Below are 15,708 nucleotides of genomic sequence, written 5' to 3' on the forward strand. Positions count from 1 at the left end.
GTTTTAGAGACTTATGAAAAGTCCTTTGTTCAGCAAGGGCAGGAGCAGATCCTTCAGAAATCTGATCTGGAGAAGACCCAGCCATATACCATTATCTATAGGTTTAATAAATGCTGGTTTGATCTTAATACATATCAGTATAATTTCATGTCTGTTTTCCATAGACTAGCTTCAGTTTTAGTGAAGGGAAAGGCATTTATCTTAACTGCATAGATGATGACAACCAGACTCAACTGTAATATGACTGTAACTAAAGTAGGATTGTTTTAGAAGTTTTGAGAAGTGAGGAGCCTTTGCCATTTTGGAAAGAGATATAACTGCTAGATGAGAGCTTGAAACTCTAAAACTAGCTATAAATGTAACTTGATTTTTTTCCTTTCTGATACTGGGAAGGAACATGAGCTCTGCGACGTCCAGTAGCAGCCTTTTCACAGAAGCAAGTTTGGCTGATTACAAATAACCAGTTTGCTTATTTATCATGAATTGTGGAAGACACAAATGTCAGTACGTATTGTTCATTCATTGTAACTTGTGCCAGTTGGCGGAAGTCTCAGAGGAGTGCCTTGTCCCTTCCTCTGTCAGAACAGTGACTCTGTGTTAAGCCAGGTCCTTCTGTGCATGAACTGAGAGATTAGCCTCACCATTAAGAATGGTCTCAGAGGCATGAATGTTAATAATGCACATCAAAGATCTCTCTTAAGTGTTGTCTGGAAAAAATGTTTTTGTTTGTTTTTTGAGTAATAGAAGGCTAATATTAGTGCTTGTTTGAATACTAACCATAATGCAATTAAAGGCACCAAGGCACAACGCAGATATGTATTAGTGATTCTAAAGAGTGAAATTTGTGAGACTGTTCTTTTGGAGTCCAGAAAACAAAATATCCTCTTCCCTATTTTCTCTGAACTCATTTAATTCAACCCAATAAAATATGGACCAGCTTGTAGATAGTTACTGGCTACTGAGAAATAAACTGCTTAAAAATACTCCTGTGTGGAGCTGAAGCCACTCTCCCTGCAGACATGACCGCTGAGGCTCCTGGATGGGAGCTGACTTTTCCCCTTGTCATGTTGCCATCATTTATGACTTCAAGTTGTTTTGTTTACTCTGCTTTTTTAAAACCCTCTGTACTCTGAGTTCGGTGTGATTGTATCTATTTCTAAGGTAGTCAAAACTTCCCTCAGAGTAAGACTTTTTTTCTTTGCATTGTACGCACCCCTTTGACCCACCTAGTGTTTCTTAGTTAATACTCTCCAGAGGTAGCTGCCAGTTATACCTGTGGTCCTTCTATACCTGCTTTGGTGCCTTCTTTTGATAACTTAATAAACCACAGACTATGTCTAGTTTTGACATATTCAAAGTGTCCTTGTCTTGCTGGTCTTAAATGTTTGGGATTTATAGCATGAAACCAATGCAGATTTCTGGTCCCCGGAACGATGGCTTGCCCGCGGCCTACCCCTCTGTGGGAAGGAATGTCTGTGTTGGGTGGAGTGAAGGGCGCTGGGGTAATGTACCACTTTAGCTGTATGTGCATGTGTTCTCTGCTGCAGGCTTGTCCATGCGATCGTGCCTGGAGCACTCTGGTTTCCAGGTGACAGACACGATTCACGGTATAGTATGAGACCTCTGAAGTTGGAGCATTCTCTACAGCTTTAATTTCTTTCTTTTAGTTCTTGGATTCAAGAAATGCTTTTTAAAGAGAAAATTGTAATGTTTGTTAAGTAGCACCAGCTACAATTTGTGCTGTGCTTAAAGAGGTACAGTGATAAAGATTTCAGAATGTTATATATTGATATATCACTTTTTAATTTTATTTTTTTGTCCAAGGCAAATCAGATCCCTTTCTTCTGTTTCCTCAGTAGAAAATGACAGACATTGAGTAATTCTAGACATTATTGGGCCTGAACTTGAGAATTTAATTGAGGTACTTCGGTTCTTCCTTCACATCTTTCAGCATTGTGGGAACACGCAGAAACACACACACACACAGACACACACATACAGACACCCACACAGAGACACACACAAAGACACATACACACAGACATACATACATAGACACACACATACAGACACATGCGCGTGCGTGCACATACACTGCAGTGTATCTAGTAGTAGTGTAGTAGTTCTTTTGGTGAGAGTTAGCAAACTTTCTTTCCTTTTTCCTTATCAGTTAGTTGCTTTTTGTGGTCTTATCCGAGCTGGATGCCCTTTTTCTTCATGAAGCTTAGCAGTGTTGACCTGACCCTACATGGAATATACCAGGCCAGAGAGGTCACAGCTCACTTCCTAGAAAAGGGTTGTCTGCAGGTCAGCCCTTGGGTGCCTATGTGGAAGTCCCAGCAGGCTTGGGTCAGCAGGTTGCCTTCATCAGGCATGATTCTGAGAAGGTCCTGAAGTGGCCTTCTTGACCAGGCTTTCGCTCACCAGCTGCTACCTTATGTGGCCTGGAGCCTTTTTGAGGTTCTGGTTTCTTATCCATATTCATCAGATCTTCCAGTTTGAAGTTGTTAATGTTCCAAAAGATCAACTCATAGAATATTCCTTGGAAATGTGGGAGATTCTATAGAGACTACCATCAAATATTAGAAGTCACTTTTCTATTTACATACTTGTGATTCATATGTGCTCATGAACGAATTACATAAGCTCCATTTTAGTTCACCTTTTTTAATTTTTTTATTTTTTGTGGTGCTGGGGATCGAACCCAGGGTCTCAGGCATACTGGGCAAGCACTCTACCACTGAGCTACACCCCCAGCATAAGCTCCATTTTAAATCATTGTGTATGGATCTCACATTTTAATGTTCAGTAAAATATTTTCAGAGAATACTGTAAGAAATTATAAAATCAATAAGTATAGGATGTTTTCTTTCCTTCTTATACTTATTGATACTCACCTGAGGTGGACCAGATCTGCAGCAGCAGCAGGAATTAGGCCAGGGTTTGTTTATTAATTTTTTAAAAAATTTTAAATTTATTTTTTAGTTGTAGATGGACACCATACTATTTTTTATTTTATTTTATTTTGTATGTGGTACGGAGGATTGAACCCAGTGCCTCACGCATGCTAGACAAGCGCTCTACCACTGAGCCACAACCCCAGCCCCAAGGCCAGGGTTTATGACAGAACCTTCTCTTCTAGAGAGTAGAGCGTGATTGAATAAGCGGGTGGCTATTAGAAGCCTTCAAACTAATGGATCCCAGTGCTACTCCAGGACCACAGGTCACAGTGCCTGGCATTCAGAATGCAGCTTCCATCACTCTTGGAGGATTGATAGCCTGGGAGTTGTTGAGGCCTCAGCTCAGGAGGATGGTCCTGGGTTAGTGGAGAGGTGGATTGTTTTCCCAGCCAACCTTCACATGCTCTAGAAGTTGAGTCGGGCCAGCAGTTGAATTATTCAGTCATCCTTCCATGGGTCTCACAGCATTTTTGAAAACCCCACAATTTATGTTTTATGGAGAGTCTCTAAAAGAGCTCCTAGCTAAATGATCCATGTAGCCCTCATGTGGTGGGGAAAGGGTGATGGAGAGAAGAGCATGTCCTAGGTGAGTTTGTGTGGTCATGCCTCGACTCACTTCACTCCTGCAGCTACCATCGTGTGTGACATAGTGGTTATTTCCTTATTATGACATTGCCTATAATTGGCAGTGATTTGATGTCTTAAATAGCATTCCCAGTTTATTGTGCTGGTTGATGATGTGTCATTCTTTGGGTCTGAGTTACCACTTTTCCCAGCCTGTCCCAGGAGCAGCTCATGCAGTAGTGGATCTCTAAAGTCACTTTAAAAATGGCTCAAATAATTATGTGCTGCTCTTGCTGATTTATTTATATTCATACATCCACATCTAAGGAAAATTGATGTGCTGCTTTGTTTAATCTCACAAATGGGGTTTTATTATAGTCATAAACCCTCTTTATTATTAATAGAGGAATCTTTTTTTTTTTTAATATTTATTTTTTAGTTTTTGGCGGACACAACATCTTTGTATGTGGTGCTGAGAATCGAACCCCGGCCGCACGCATGCCAGGCGAGCGCGCTACCGCTTGCGCCACATCCCCAGCCCAATTATTAATAGAGGAATCTTTTATTAAGAACTTAGGCAGCTAGGTGCAATGGTGAATGCCTGTAATCCCAGCTGTTTGAGAGACTGAGACAGGAGCATTCCAAGTTTGAGGCCAGCCTTGGAAACTTAGTGAGACCCTGTCTCAAAAAATTGAAAAGGATGGGGTGTAATTCAATGGTAGAGCATTCCTGGATTTAATCTGGCATTGTGAGAAAAAAGAAAGAAAAATAAGAAATGATTTTATTTCTGCTGGTGCCTAAAGATCTTGGATTTCTCAGCCTCCAGAACTCTGAGAAATAAATTTCTGTAGTTTATATAGGAAAAAAAAAAAGAAGAAGAAGAAGAAGAAACGAGAAAGCCAGTGACAGGATAGCTTTGTCTTTTTTTTTTTTTTTTTTAAAATTTATGTGACAATTCACCTATTTCAGGTTTATAATTCAGAAGTTCTCAGTATATTGATAAAATTGGGTATTTTTTAACATATTTTCAAGATGTTTTAATTTCTTTTTTTTTAATATTTATTTTTTGGTTGTAGTTGGACACAATACCTTTATTTATGTGGTGCTGAGGATCGAACCCAGGGCGCGCACATGCTAGGCAAGTGCTCTACCGCTGAGCCACAACCCCAGCCCAAGATGTTTTAATTTCTTAGGTCTTGAAATTTCTGTTTATTTTCAAAAAAGTGCTTTATTCTGAGTAATTTCAGATCAGAACAGAAGGAGGCAGAAGAGTGATAAGCCCCAGGTGCCCATTATCCATTTCTCCTGGAGGACAGCCTTCTTGCATCTTTTCATCTATTTCCCCAGGGATATTTTGAAGCAGGTGCCAGCATTAAATCGTTTCTTCTGTAAATATTTCAATCTATATCTATATAAGATCATTTTTTAAAAATGACTTATATAATGTTCACAAAAAAAATTAGGACTGGGGTGTTGGCTCAGTGGTTAGAGCTTGAGTTTAGCATGAGCAAGGCTGGGTTTGATCCCTTGCAGAACACACACACACACCACACACACACACACACACACACACACAGCATTATTTAATGTTAAAAAAAACAATGTCTAAATTCTAATAAGTGTAAAACATTTTAGTATTCTAATTTATAAAATAAAATTTTTATTAATTTGCAAGTTAGGAGAGTTTAAAGTCATACTAAATATTCATACAATATATCTTAATATCTACTTCAAATAAATTTTTACCACTGAGGTAAAATTCCACAAGTCCCCAAATATATTTTTCTTCCCATCTTCCTGGACAGGATCCTCTGACCTCTCTTTTGGCCAAGTGAGTGGGTCTGTGCCTGGCTCATCTAGGAGCAGGCCTCTGCTCACCTCTCCACAGTTGTTTCCCTGGCTTGAGATTTCTTGGGCCTGCTCTTCTTGGTTATAGCTGAAGGGCACCTGTGCATTCTGTACTGAGGAAACAGAACATGGGGTTGATACTGCAGAAGTCCATCTTGCCTTTGCGATGGTGCTCTTATTACTGAATAAGTCATGCAGCCATTGGGGTGGGATGAGACTTCTGGGGGTGGGAAAAAAATGAATGAAATTTACCTCCACTTCTGGTGATAACATGTTAAAAAGGAGTGGTCTTGGAACTTTGTAACGGATTGTTAGCCAGTTTGTAACCTGGGATGAGGCGACTTGCTTTTGAGAGCACCATTTAACAGGGAAAAGGACTTCTGTTAGCTAAATAATCCATTAACTGTATCTCCCTAAGAAGATACAGTTAGAGCAATAACAGCATAGGAATAACCATAGTTGTTTAGAATTTTGTGCAGGTCAAATCCCGTTACAACAAAATTTAGTAATATATCCAAATGTTACAACAAAATTTAGTAATATATCCAAATTCTTTATTTGTCTTAAAAGCTTTTATACAAAGCGTTAGTATGTAATATGCCTGATTATAGAATTTAGGCTTAGGGTATGAGCAAGGCTGGGTTTGATCCCTTGCAGAACACACACAAAGGTATAGCTCAGGGGGAGGGCACTGGCCTAGCATGTGCAAGGCTCTGGATTTAAACCCCAATCCAGACGACTCTGTTCTTAGCTTTCCTTGGAGAAAAAAGCATGAGGACTTTTTAAGGGCATTTCAGCCCCATTCAGTGTTCTAATTAACACTGTGTCTAGTTTCCCCACTACTGGGAATGTGGATGTGAACTTCCATGGTGCTGGGTTGCTCCTTGGAGCTGTTTGCCTTGTGTTTCACGGTGCCGGTGCCAGAGTATTCCTTGATTCACTTAGACCAGAGCATAGCAAGCATCAGAATTTGCTTGGTACTTTCAGGGTAGACAGACAATCAAAGGTGAAGTCCCTGTTCTTCAGGAACTTACAGGCCACCCAGGAGAGATCACGGAGGTGTAAGTCTAAGGGAACAGTGCAGCCGAGGGAGCACCCTGCAGTTAAAGGAGGGAGTAGAACTTCATGATAGCCAGTAGCTCCTCCTCAGTTTATCTCGTCATCCATTGACCCCTCTCAGCAGATGGATAATGGCATTTTTGTCATATTTTGATTTTTATGGTGTTCACTGTAACGGGATTTAACCTGTAGCATCCTTTCATCAGAGAAATGCAGATTACACAAATGAAAACATATATCTTCATTGTACTTTCTGTACTTTGTACCAAATGTACTTTAAGCGTATGTTCCAGATGTTAGTGAATATGTATAAGTTCAAGCATTAGAAAGCCTTTAGCAGATAGCTTTATGAACATGGATGTTTGTTTACTTTTATACTGAGTAAGAAAAACATGTATTGTTTATACATAACAAGCATTAAGATGTCTGTGGAATGCTATTCCGTGTATGATGGGAGAGAGTGGTTGCTGTAAGTCACAAGGATTTTGAATGCTGCTAGAGTAGCTGGTGTTGCTTAACGTGGCATTTTTTTCCTGTCCACACTTTCCACCCTTGGTACAGGTGTTTTTGATAAAGCTGTGGAATGGAAAGGTATGTTTTCATGGGATGTTCAAGATCTGTTACCTTAAGTTACCAACCTCTTCTTTTAAAGAGGTTTCCTTTATAGGACTCCTCTTGGGTCTGGCTTACACGCAGACTTTAAATATAACATAATTTTAGAGGCAATAGAGTATGAAATTTTGACATTACCCTTAAGTTTCTTAACTTTACTTTCCCCCAGTCCCTCATTTAAGGTTCTATGAGGGTTTAAAGCACTTGGGGTGGGGGGCTTGCTTTGAAGACACATGCTTTGTGCCGTGAAGAAAGAATGTAGCCTCAGAGCTGCTTATGGAAGTTGGTGATCTAGTATGTTGTTAATATTGCCAATAATTTGCAATTTCATTGAGGAAAGTAATGTAAAAGTAACCTTAATATATTAGTATATAAGAAACTTTAGGGACTTTGTTAACTTCACCCTGTCCTCTTTTTGCTGGAGCTGTGACCAGCTGCACCAGCAGGGTTAGTCTGGGGGAGTGCCAGGTGTCCTGCCTGCACAGTGCTTTCTTCTCTTGTCCATGCTCTGTGCTAACCACAGCCATCCGTGGGTGGATTGATACCCCAGTCCTTGTGGTTGGCTTGAAAGAACCCCATAACTAAATTAGTGAGAGCCTTGGCCTGCACTTTTCTTTAGAAGGCTCAATTGGAAGAGTACTATCTAGTGACTTTCCTCTAACAATGAAATTGTGAAAGGTCCGAGGGACGGCCATGAGATGCACAGTTCTTTGGTCTCAGTGGCACATCCCTTTTCTTGTAAATAGATAAAGCACTTTCCAAGGCATTGGTACTAGTGCTGGAGGCTGCTGGTGCCTGTAGACTACGCCGGTCCCACGGCGGGCTGAGAAGCCCTTGTTAAAGATCTGTGGTGTTCGTAAGCCCTACTGTTCTGGTGGTTGCAGAGTTAGTGTCTGCTCAGTGTTCTCCATCTCACCGGAAGTGTTTGCTTTTTCTCATTCATAGAGGTCCTGTAATAAAGAGGGATCCGAACAAGCTCAGAAAGAAAATGAATTTCAAGTAAGTAATTCAGTCTGTTCTGCACCTGCATGAGAGGTGAACCAGTGTCAGCCAACCTCGCTGCGCTGCAGTTCTGCAGGGCCTCTTCACTGCCCTTGGAAACACCCTCACCTGTCCTCCTTAGGGGGAGAGCTCTTGGTGTATTGGGAGCCACCTCACTGAGACTGAGCAAGCAGTGGGGGTTCCTGGCCCCTCTTGAGGGTGCAGATGGTGGAAGTTTGATGTCTTTATGGCAGCATTTTCTACACGAGTGTCCGGGGTGCAGAGAGGTAGAGGATTGGGGTGACATTTGTGTGTAATGCTCTGATGTGGGGGCAGCTGGCTTCCACTGCTGCAGTGTGTCTCACCCCTTTTCTTAGTTCCCATGCTTCCCATTAGGGAAGCTGGTCAGTGCCCAGTCATTTTAGTGGTCACTCCATTTTCTGGGGAAATAGCAGACATTGTTCCAGGCGGAAAAGGTCCCTAGACTCAAGAGACTGTGAGCTAAGCTGACCCCGCGTCTACTGAAACACATGCAAGCAGCGGGTTTGAGGTTGTTACCACATGGAGTGTGGAGGCTTAGAAGTATAGAGTCTGGGGTGAGGATCTCCATACCTGGAGTGAAGTGTTTTTTTGTGGTGTTCTTTTTTTTTTTTTTTTTTAATTATTTTTGGTGGTGCTGGAGATTGAACCCAGGGTCTTATGCTCTACCACTGAGCTACATCCCCGTCCCATAAAAGTGCCTTTTAAATGCTGTCTTCCATATATGTATACTTATCATGAAGGGGGCAATTGTGTGCACAAGAAGGGGGTCAGCATGACATGATCTTCCATCTGCCCTGAGATTCTAAACTTCTGGAGGTGGGGGGTCTTGCTGCTTCTCACTGTCTCTTTGCTGCTTGTAATAGGGCGCTGGTTGCAGGGAACCTCTCAGGCACATCCACCCCTCCTCCTGGTATGCATGCACTTTATTGTCTCCTGGACTGTCAATCCAGGGCCTCCTCTTCCTCCTCAAGGCCTATTGGAAAACCTCAGGGAGTGTGATTTTGCATATGATCCTTTGAGGAGAAGGTAGGTGGTTGGCAGTAAGAGTGGAGCAGTTGGTTTTGTTTCCTTATGGAGCCCCTTTGAGTCACCCATCCTGGCTTGCAGAACCCCTTTTCTGAACATTCATTCAGAGCCTCACTGTCCCACAGGATCCTTGCTCATGGCCCTAGGGCCATCTATCACCTCTCAAGTGCTTCTGTGCCACAGGTGGAGCTGGTGTCTTCCTGTTCGTCCTCTTCCCTGCGTCTAACCATTTCTCCTCCATCAGGAACCCCTGTCCCTTTGAGGCTCATGCTTTGTGCTGTCAGTCCTCCCCAATGGTAGCTCTTGTCTCTGGGCTTGCCCATTACTTGTGTGTTGGAGACCCAAGTCCACAGCTCAGTTTGAATCCATTCTGGTTCTCTGGCCTCTGCATTCTGACCTCCTCATCCCTAACAGTCTTTCCTTCTGTTCCTCCTGTTATTTGCTCCCCTGGGAAACTGTGTCCCTTATGGCAGGCCAGCTTCAGTAGCCCGCCCGGGTACCTCTGCAGCTATCTGGCTGCCATCAAACAAACCTCCATTCCAGAGGGTGGGTAACAACTACCCTCTCACTCCCCACCAGCCCTCCAGTCTCCTCATCTGTTCTGCCTAGCTGAGCACCTAGCTCTGCTGCCACACGTCTTGCCTTCCACGTGTTCTCAACTTTCTCCTCATGCTTCCTGTCACGTGCTCCTCTAAACCCCGACCCTGCTGAGCCCAGCTACTGCCACTCCTTCTCTGTGCAGTGTCCAGGCAGCCAGGGCTGCTAGAGAAGAGCCACACAGTTGGGAGGGTGGTCTGGTTCCAGGGCTGTGGTGCCCAACCTCAGGGGTGCACCACTGCCTGGGACCTGCTCAGGGTCTCCAGGAGGTTAGGCTCTGCTTCTGTATTTGGGAGGTCTGTTCCAGAGCTGGGTCTCCTTTGGACCTCGCCGTTTCAGAAAGTAGAACCTGGTTCTTTGATGACTGCCAATCTCTTGTCCCTCATCTGTCTACCACAAGCCCTCTGCATTGGCACTTTTCACTGACTGTTGCTACTGAAGGGTGTTTGTGCCCCTTTCTTATTTGGACCTGACTTCCCCATTCACGGTCCCCTTCACTTCCTGGTAACAGGGCTATCGGTGGTAGTGCCCTGCCTGCTCCCACCATTTATGCTCTTGTTCCTGACAAGATTTCTCTTTCCTTTTTAAAAAAATATATTTTGGTTTTTATTTATTTTTATTGGGTGGGGTTTATGTTGCTGTTTTAGTCCTGAAGGGTAGAAGCCAGAGCCCTGGGAATGCAGCCCCCAGCAAGTTTTCTTGAGACAGAATCTGTTGTCTCTGCTTTCTTACTTCCCAATCTCCTTTTTCAGAAAAGAGATTTGGAATAAATAATAAACATAGTACAGAGAGTTCCCAGGCACCCCTTCCCTGGTTTCCCCGAGGTTCTCATTTTACACAGCCACAGTACGGTGATCGAAACCAGGTCCTTGAGTCTGCTGCGGTAGTACTAAACGCAGACCTTATTGGAATTTCAGAAGATTTTTCCCTGATGTTTCTTTTGTTCTATCCCAGGGTTTAGTCAGAATCCCAACGTTGCATTCGGTGGTTTCTGCTTGGTCTTTTTCAGCCTATACCAGTTCTTCTTACTTATTTACAGTCTTGATACTTGTGAAGAATGCCTGTCAGTTACTGTGGAGAATGTCCCCTCAGTCTTGACCCCCTGCTTCCTCGTGCTTGGAATGAGGTTATACAGAACTTTGGTGATGTCTTCTCCAGAGGCTCACGTGCCATCATTCTTATTTCTGGGTGTCAAGTGTTTTGAATAAATGACCCAGTGTAGATGAAGTGAGAGTCCATTTAAACCCCTTGCTTCTGTCCCCTTCAACTCCCTCCTCACTCCTAGTCACCCCTTCTGACATCATCACTCAACTTCCACATTGCCAGATCCAGTGTCCTCTTTCCTCTCTTCCTGTTTGACCCTTAGTACCATTTGACACAGAGCTTCACCCCCTCCTCCATGATGGCAGGTGTCTCACCTCCTTTGCCAGTACCCCCTGCCCCATTCCTCTTCCTGCTATCCAAATTTAAATCAGTGGATGGAGTGGCGGGTCATGTGACCCTCTAATGGGGTATAAAATGTATGCATTTATTTTTTTTGAGTTGTCAGCCTTGCTGTGTTGCCCAGGCTGGCCTTTAAGTCTCTTGGGCTCAAGTGATCCTCCTGCCTCAGCCTACCACGAAGCTGGGGCTCTAAGGTGCCTAAGCACCGTGCCTGGCTTCTTGGCTTTTTGAAATGAAATAGAGTAGAGAATATTAGGAAGCTTGCCCTGATGTGAGGGCGTGTTGCTGTGTGTAACATCTGGTGTGTGTGGAGGTCGATGTGTGGAGGCCTTTTGCACTGCGGGGACAGTCAGTTTGGAAGCCATTGCCCTAAATGTTGGGAGTTCTCAGTCCTAGCACTGGTTCCTCCTCTTTTGTGCCTGGGTGAGCTTGTCTAGTACAGTGAGTTTTGTTTTTTGTTTTTGCTTTATTTTTGGTACCAGGGATTGAACCCAGGGGCACTCAACTACTGAGCCACATTCCTAGCCCCTTTTTTAAAAAATTTTTTTATTTTGAGACAGGCTCTCGCTAAGTTGCAGAGACTGGCTTTGAACTTTCGATCTTCCTGCCTCAGCCTCCTGAGCCACTGGGATTACAGGTGTGTGCCACCGCGCCTGGCCCTTTCTTATTTTTTGAGACAGGTTCTCACCAAGTTGCCCCAAATGGTCTTGAGCTGACTCCCAAGTAACTGGGATTACAGGCATGCCCAACTAGGACTTGGCACTCAGTTCTTCAACCCAGGTTTTTCCCAAGCCCAGCCCTCTGCAAGGTGCTCCTGTCCGCTTCTATCCCCTGATTCCCTTCCCCCCTACACTTTCCCCTTCCCCTTCCCCTTCCTTGAGTACACCAGACTCCCCTGCCTGAGAGCTGCTCATGGTTCCCCCTCACCCTTTGGGCCTCCGTAGACCTAGCTGTCCTGTCCCAACACCCTTCTGTCCCTCTCAGTAAGCCTGTCTGTGGTCATGTTCACTCATTCATCTGCCCTCTCTAGAACGTAAGATCTGCAGGCACAGACCTGATGGTATTGCTCTTTGTGCTCCTGGTTACTCGGCACAGTGCCAGGTACACATTCATCAGTGTGCCTGGGGTAAATGTGTGAATGAATCTTTTTTGGGGGGAGGGTACTGGGGGTTGAACCCAGGGGTGCTTAACCACTGAGCCACATCCCAGTCCTTTTTTACATTTTATTTTATTTTTTAGTTTTAGGTGGACACAATATCTTTCTTTTTTATTTTTATGTGGTGTTGAGGATCGAACCCAGTGCCCCGCGCATGCCAGGTGAGCGCGCTACTGCTTGAGCCACATCCCCAGCCCATTTTTACATTTTATTTAGAGATGAGATCTTGCTAGTGTGGTGAGGCTGGCTTTGAACACATGATTCTCCTGCCTGTCTCCTGAGCCACTGGGATCATGGCTAGCCCAGGGTGTGACATGAAGGTGTGGACTGAGTCGTGCCTGTTGGCCCACTCACTCGCTCTCAGTAGCCCGCAGGAAGGGCCTGGAGACCAGTGACTCAGAGGGACCACAGGCACCCTCCCAGCCACTGCCCTTCTTGCTCATGTCTGGTCTTTTTTTTTAAAATTTTTTAGTTGTAGTTGGACACAATACCTTTATTTTTATTTTTTTATGTGATGCTGAGGATCGAACCCAGTACCTCGCACATGCTAGGCGAGCGCTCTACTGCTGAACCACAACCCCAGCTCCCATGTCCGGTCTTTCTGTGCATTGTTTCTGTCCATAGATCCTGCCCTCTACACACTGTCCCCACCCCTCCTGATGGGCACAAATACCAAATTGTGGGATTCCATGAGAACCAAGCTTTGTTTACACTTTCAGAACAGCAGGAAGAGAACTGGGAGGTTCTTTAAGTCTTTGCTCATCTTCTCAGTACAATTTCTGGGCATGCATTGATTCAGCCAGTACTGAAGCAGAGTCTGGGCAGCGTGTCAATCCAGGTCCCACGACAGTGCTGCCCTGTGTAAGTAATGTCAACCATGATGTGCAGCATGCTGAGCCTACTGAGGTGTCAATCTACCTGTGGCTCCATTTCAAACTTTCAGGGATATTTCAGGTTGGATATATATGTGTTAGATGTATAATTCCTACCATAATATCCTTCATCATGATTACTTTATCATTTTTTTAAAAATATTTATTTTTTAGTTGGACACAATATCTTTATTTATTTATTTTTATGTGGTGCTGAGGATCGAACCTAGGGCCTTGCATGTGCTAGGCGAGCGCTCTACCACTGAGCCACAACAGCCCTACTTTATCATTTTGACAAAAAGTTGGGCTGGGCTGGTGGCATGTGCCTGTAACCCCAGTGGCTTGGGAGGCTGAGGCTGGAGGGTCACAGGTTCAAAGCCAGCCTCAGCCACTTAGCAAGGCTCTAAGCAAGTTAGTGAGACCCTGTCTCAAAATAAAAAAATGAGAAAAGGGATGGGGATGCGGCTCTGTGGTTAAGTGTCCTTGGGTTCAATTCCTGGTTCAAAAACAAAGGTGGGGGAGTGGAAAACATATTAAATTCTGACAAAATTCTGGATACCTAGACAAAAGAAGTCCTAATTCTACTCTCGGAAGTGATTGGAGAGTTAGAATTTCGTGGGAGAGTCTACAGATGGCAAAGGGTTACGAAGACTCACCAATGGCAGATCGCCTGCTCTGGGAGCCAAGGCCAGATCCTCTTGTCCTACAGTGCCCAGGTTCTGTTTGCTTTTGCATTTTATACAGTGTGGGAGGTGCCCGCAGTCCCCAGGACATCAGGGTGCACTGCCCACAGCAGCAGTTGAGCAGATATGGAAGCAGAGGCCACTTTGCAAGCCTTGGGGTGAGCTTCCTTGGAGAGTTTCTCCAGTGCTGGACTTGAGGTCAGACAGGGCCCAGAGTGACTGTGCCTTCTGGTCAAGTGTGCTGTGAGGATCCGTGAATGATGGGGATTAGGTATTTTGCCAACTAGAGAGATTGGTATTGTCTGTCTTTAAGGGTTTAAGCAATAAAACCTGTTTGATCAAATCCTGCTCTAAAATCTATTAATTTGATCAAATCAGTGCTCTATCAGTGTTGTTCAGTACAAACAACTGTAAATTAATAAAATGAATAATGAAGATTGAGCCTCACAAGGTGATGGTTATACCATAATTGGGGGGGATTACTTACCAAGAATTCCACTTTGCCCACACAAGGTAGAAGTGACTGAATGACTCTTTGTGGTCTAATGTCCTTTGGAAGTAGCCTTTCTTTTTTGTTAGCTTCTCACTGTAGCATTCTGTCACTGCCTAAGGAACTTGTCTTCTTAGTTTCTCAGCTTGTTTTTGTAATGTGAGTGCTTTAAACAGTGTTCTCTGGGCTCATGTTCCCCCACAGCACACTCAGGAAGAGATGAACCAGAATCATCTGCATATACCTGCTGGCTCCTTTCCTTAATCAGGTCAGCTTAGAAACTCAGTCAGGACCCTAGGAATCTCTATTTGTGCAAGCTCCTTAGGAGACTTGGGACTCCGGGGTGGAGGGACTCTTCCCCATTCTCCACACTCAAGATGGAAACTCTCAAGCTGCATTTTACTTTTGAAGGGAAAAAGACTAAAGAATGAGTTTGAAATGAGACAAAAGGAAGAATTTTGAAGGCATAATGATTCTAGATCCCACGTGACTCACAGGACTGCATGCAGGCTTCCTAGAGCATTTAGCAAGAAGACCAGCATCACAGGAGGAGCAGGTTGGGAAGAGGGCTGAGGCTAGAAACCCAGGAGGCTGCGTGCCAGTCTGTGCTTTGCACCAAAAAACCACACACCCCAGACCTAAATCAGGAATTCTCAAACTTATTTGGTCTACAGAGCAGTTTAGAAGGCAGAAGGCCTTTGGATCATTTGCTTCCCTGGGACTGTCTGGCACAAAACAATTCAGCCCTCATCAGAGTGCACAGTGGTGTGTACTTTGCTCAGAGGCCAAGGGCGAGACTCATATCAGTTGTGAATTAAATAGAAGCCATGAAATCTCAATAGATGTTTTCTATTTTTGGACCAGTGACCTAAATCAAACTTGAATTTTGAATCTCATGTAGTATAATGCTTGCAAGCATGGGTCCTACAAATGCCAGGACCTGTTCCTTCATATTTATCCTGGGGTGATGATGGTGCCAGTCCGTGTTTCATCATAGTGGGAGGAGAGGAGGGTGCTGCTCGTGAGATGCCTGGCATAGAGCAGGCACTCAGTAAACACCTGGTTTGTTGCCCTCTGTTCTAGGGGGCCGAGGCTATGGTTCTGGAGAGCGTTATGTTTGCCATTCTCGCAGAGAGGTCACTTGGGCCAAAGCTCTATGGCATCTTTCCCCAAGGCCGATTGGAGCAGTTCATTCCGGTAAGATGTGTGTGTGTGAATGGTCAGTTGATGTGAGCTGCAAACAGAGGTGGACTCCATGTCTCAGCATGGAGAGAACCTGATGCTGTGGCTTGAAGTAAGTGATTTTGTGACCTGTTATTAAACTGAATTAGAAAATATATATAGACACACAGATTTTTGTTTGTTTGTTTGTTTT

General features: G+C 44.1%; 1 protein-coding gene across 5 annotated transcripts in view; it reads left to right on the plus strand.

Annotated features, from left to right (window-relative positions):
• Nucleotides 1–15,708, plus strand: part of Chka (choline kinase alpha) — a 58,171-nt gene that overhangs the window by 26,458 nt on the left and 16,005 nt on the right. For 2 of the 5 annotated variants that reach the window (XR_004618751.2, XM_034636878.2), the window contains exons 3-5: nt 6,993–7,022; nt 7,989–8,042; nt 15,417–15,530. Coding sequence is in view for 4 of the 5 variants with exons in the window: in XM_034636878.2 (XP_034492769.1) it covers nt 6,993–7,022; nt 7,989–8,042; nt 15,417–15,530 (198 nt within the window). In the remaining variant the exon portion in view is untranslated. The remainder of the gene's footprint in view (nt 1–6,992; nt 7,023–7,988; nt 8,043–15,416; nt 15,531–15,708) is intronic. The other 3 variants (XM_071615997.1, XM_027944261.3, XM_027944262.3) reach the window with 2 other exon arrangements.

This window comes from Marmota flaviventris, chromosome 9 (genome assembly GCF_047511675.1).
Source record: "Marmota flaviventris isolate mMarFla1 chromosome 9, mMarFla1.hap1, whole genome shotgun sequence".
In the NCBI taxonomy this organism is placed as follows: domain Eukaryota; kingdom Metazoa; phylum Chordata; class Mammalia; order Rodentia; family Sciuridae; genus Marmota; species Marmota flaviventris.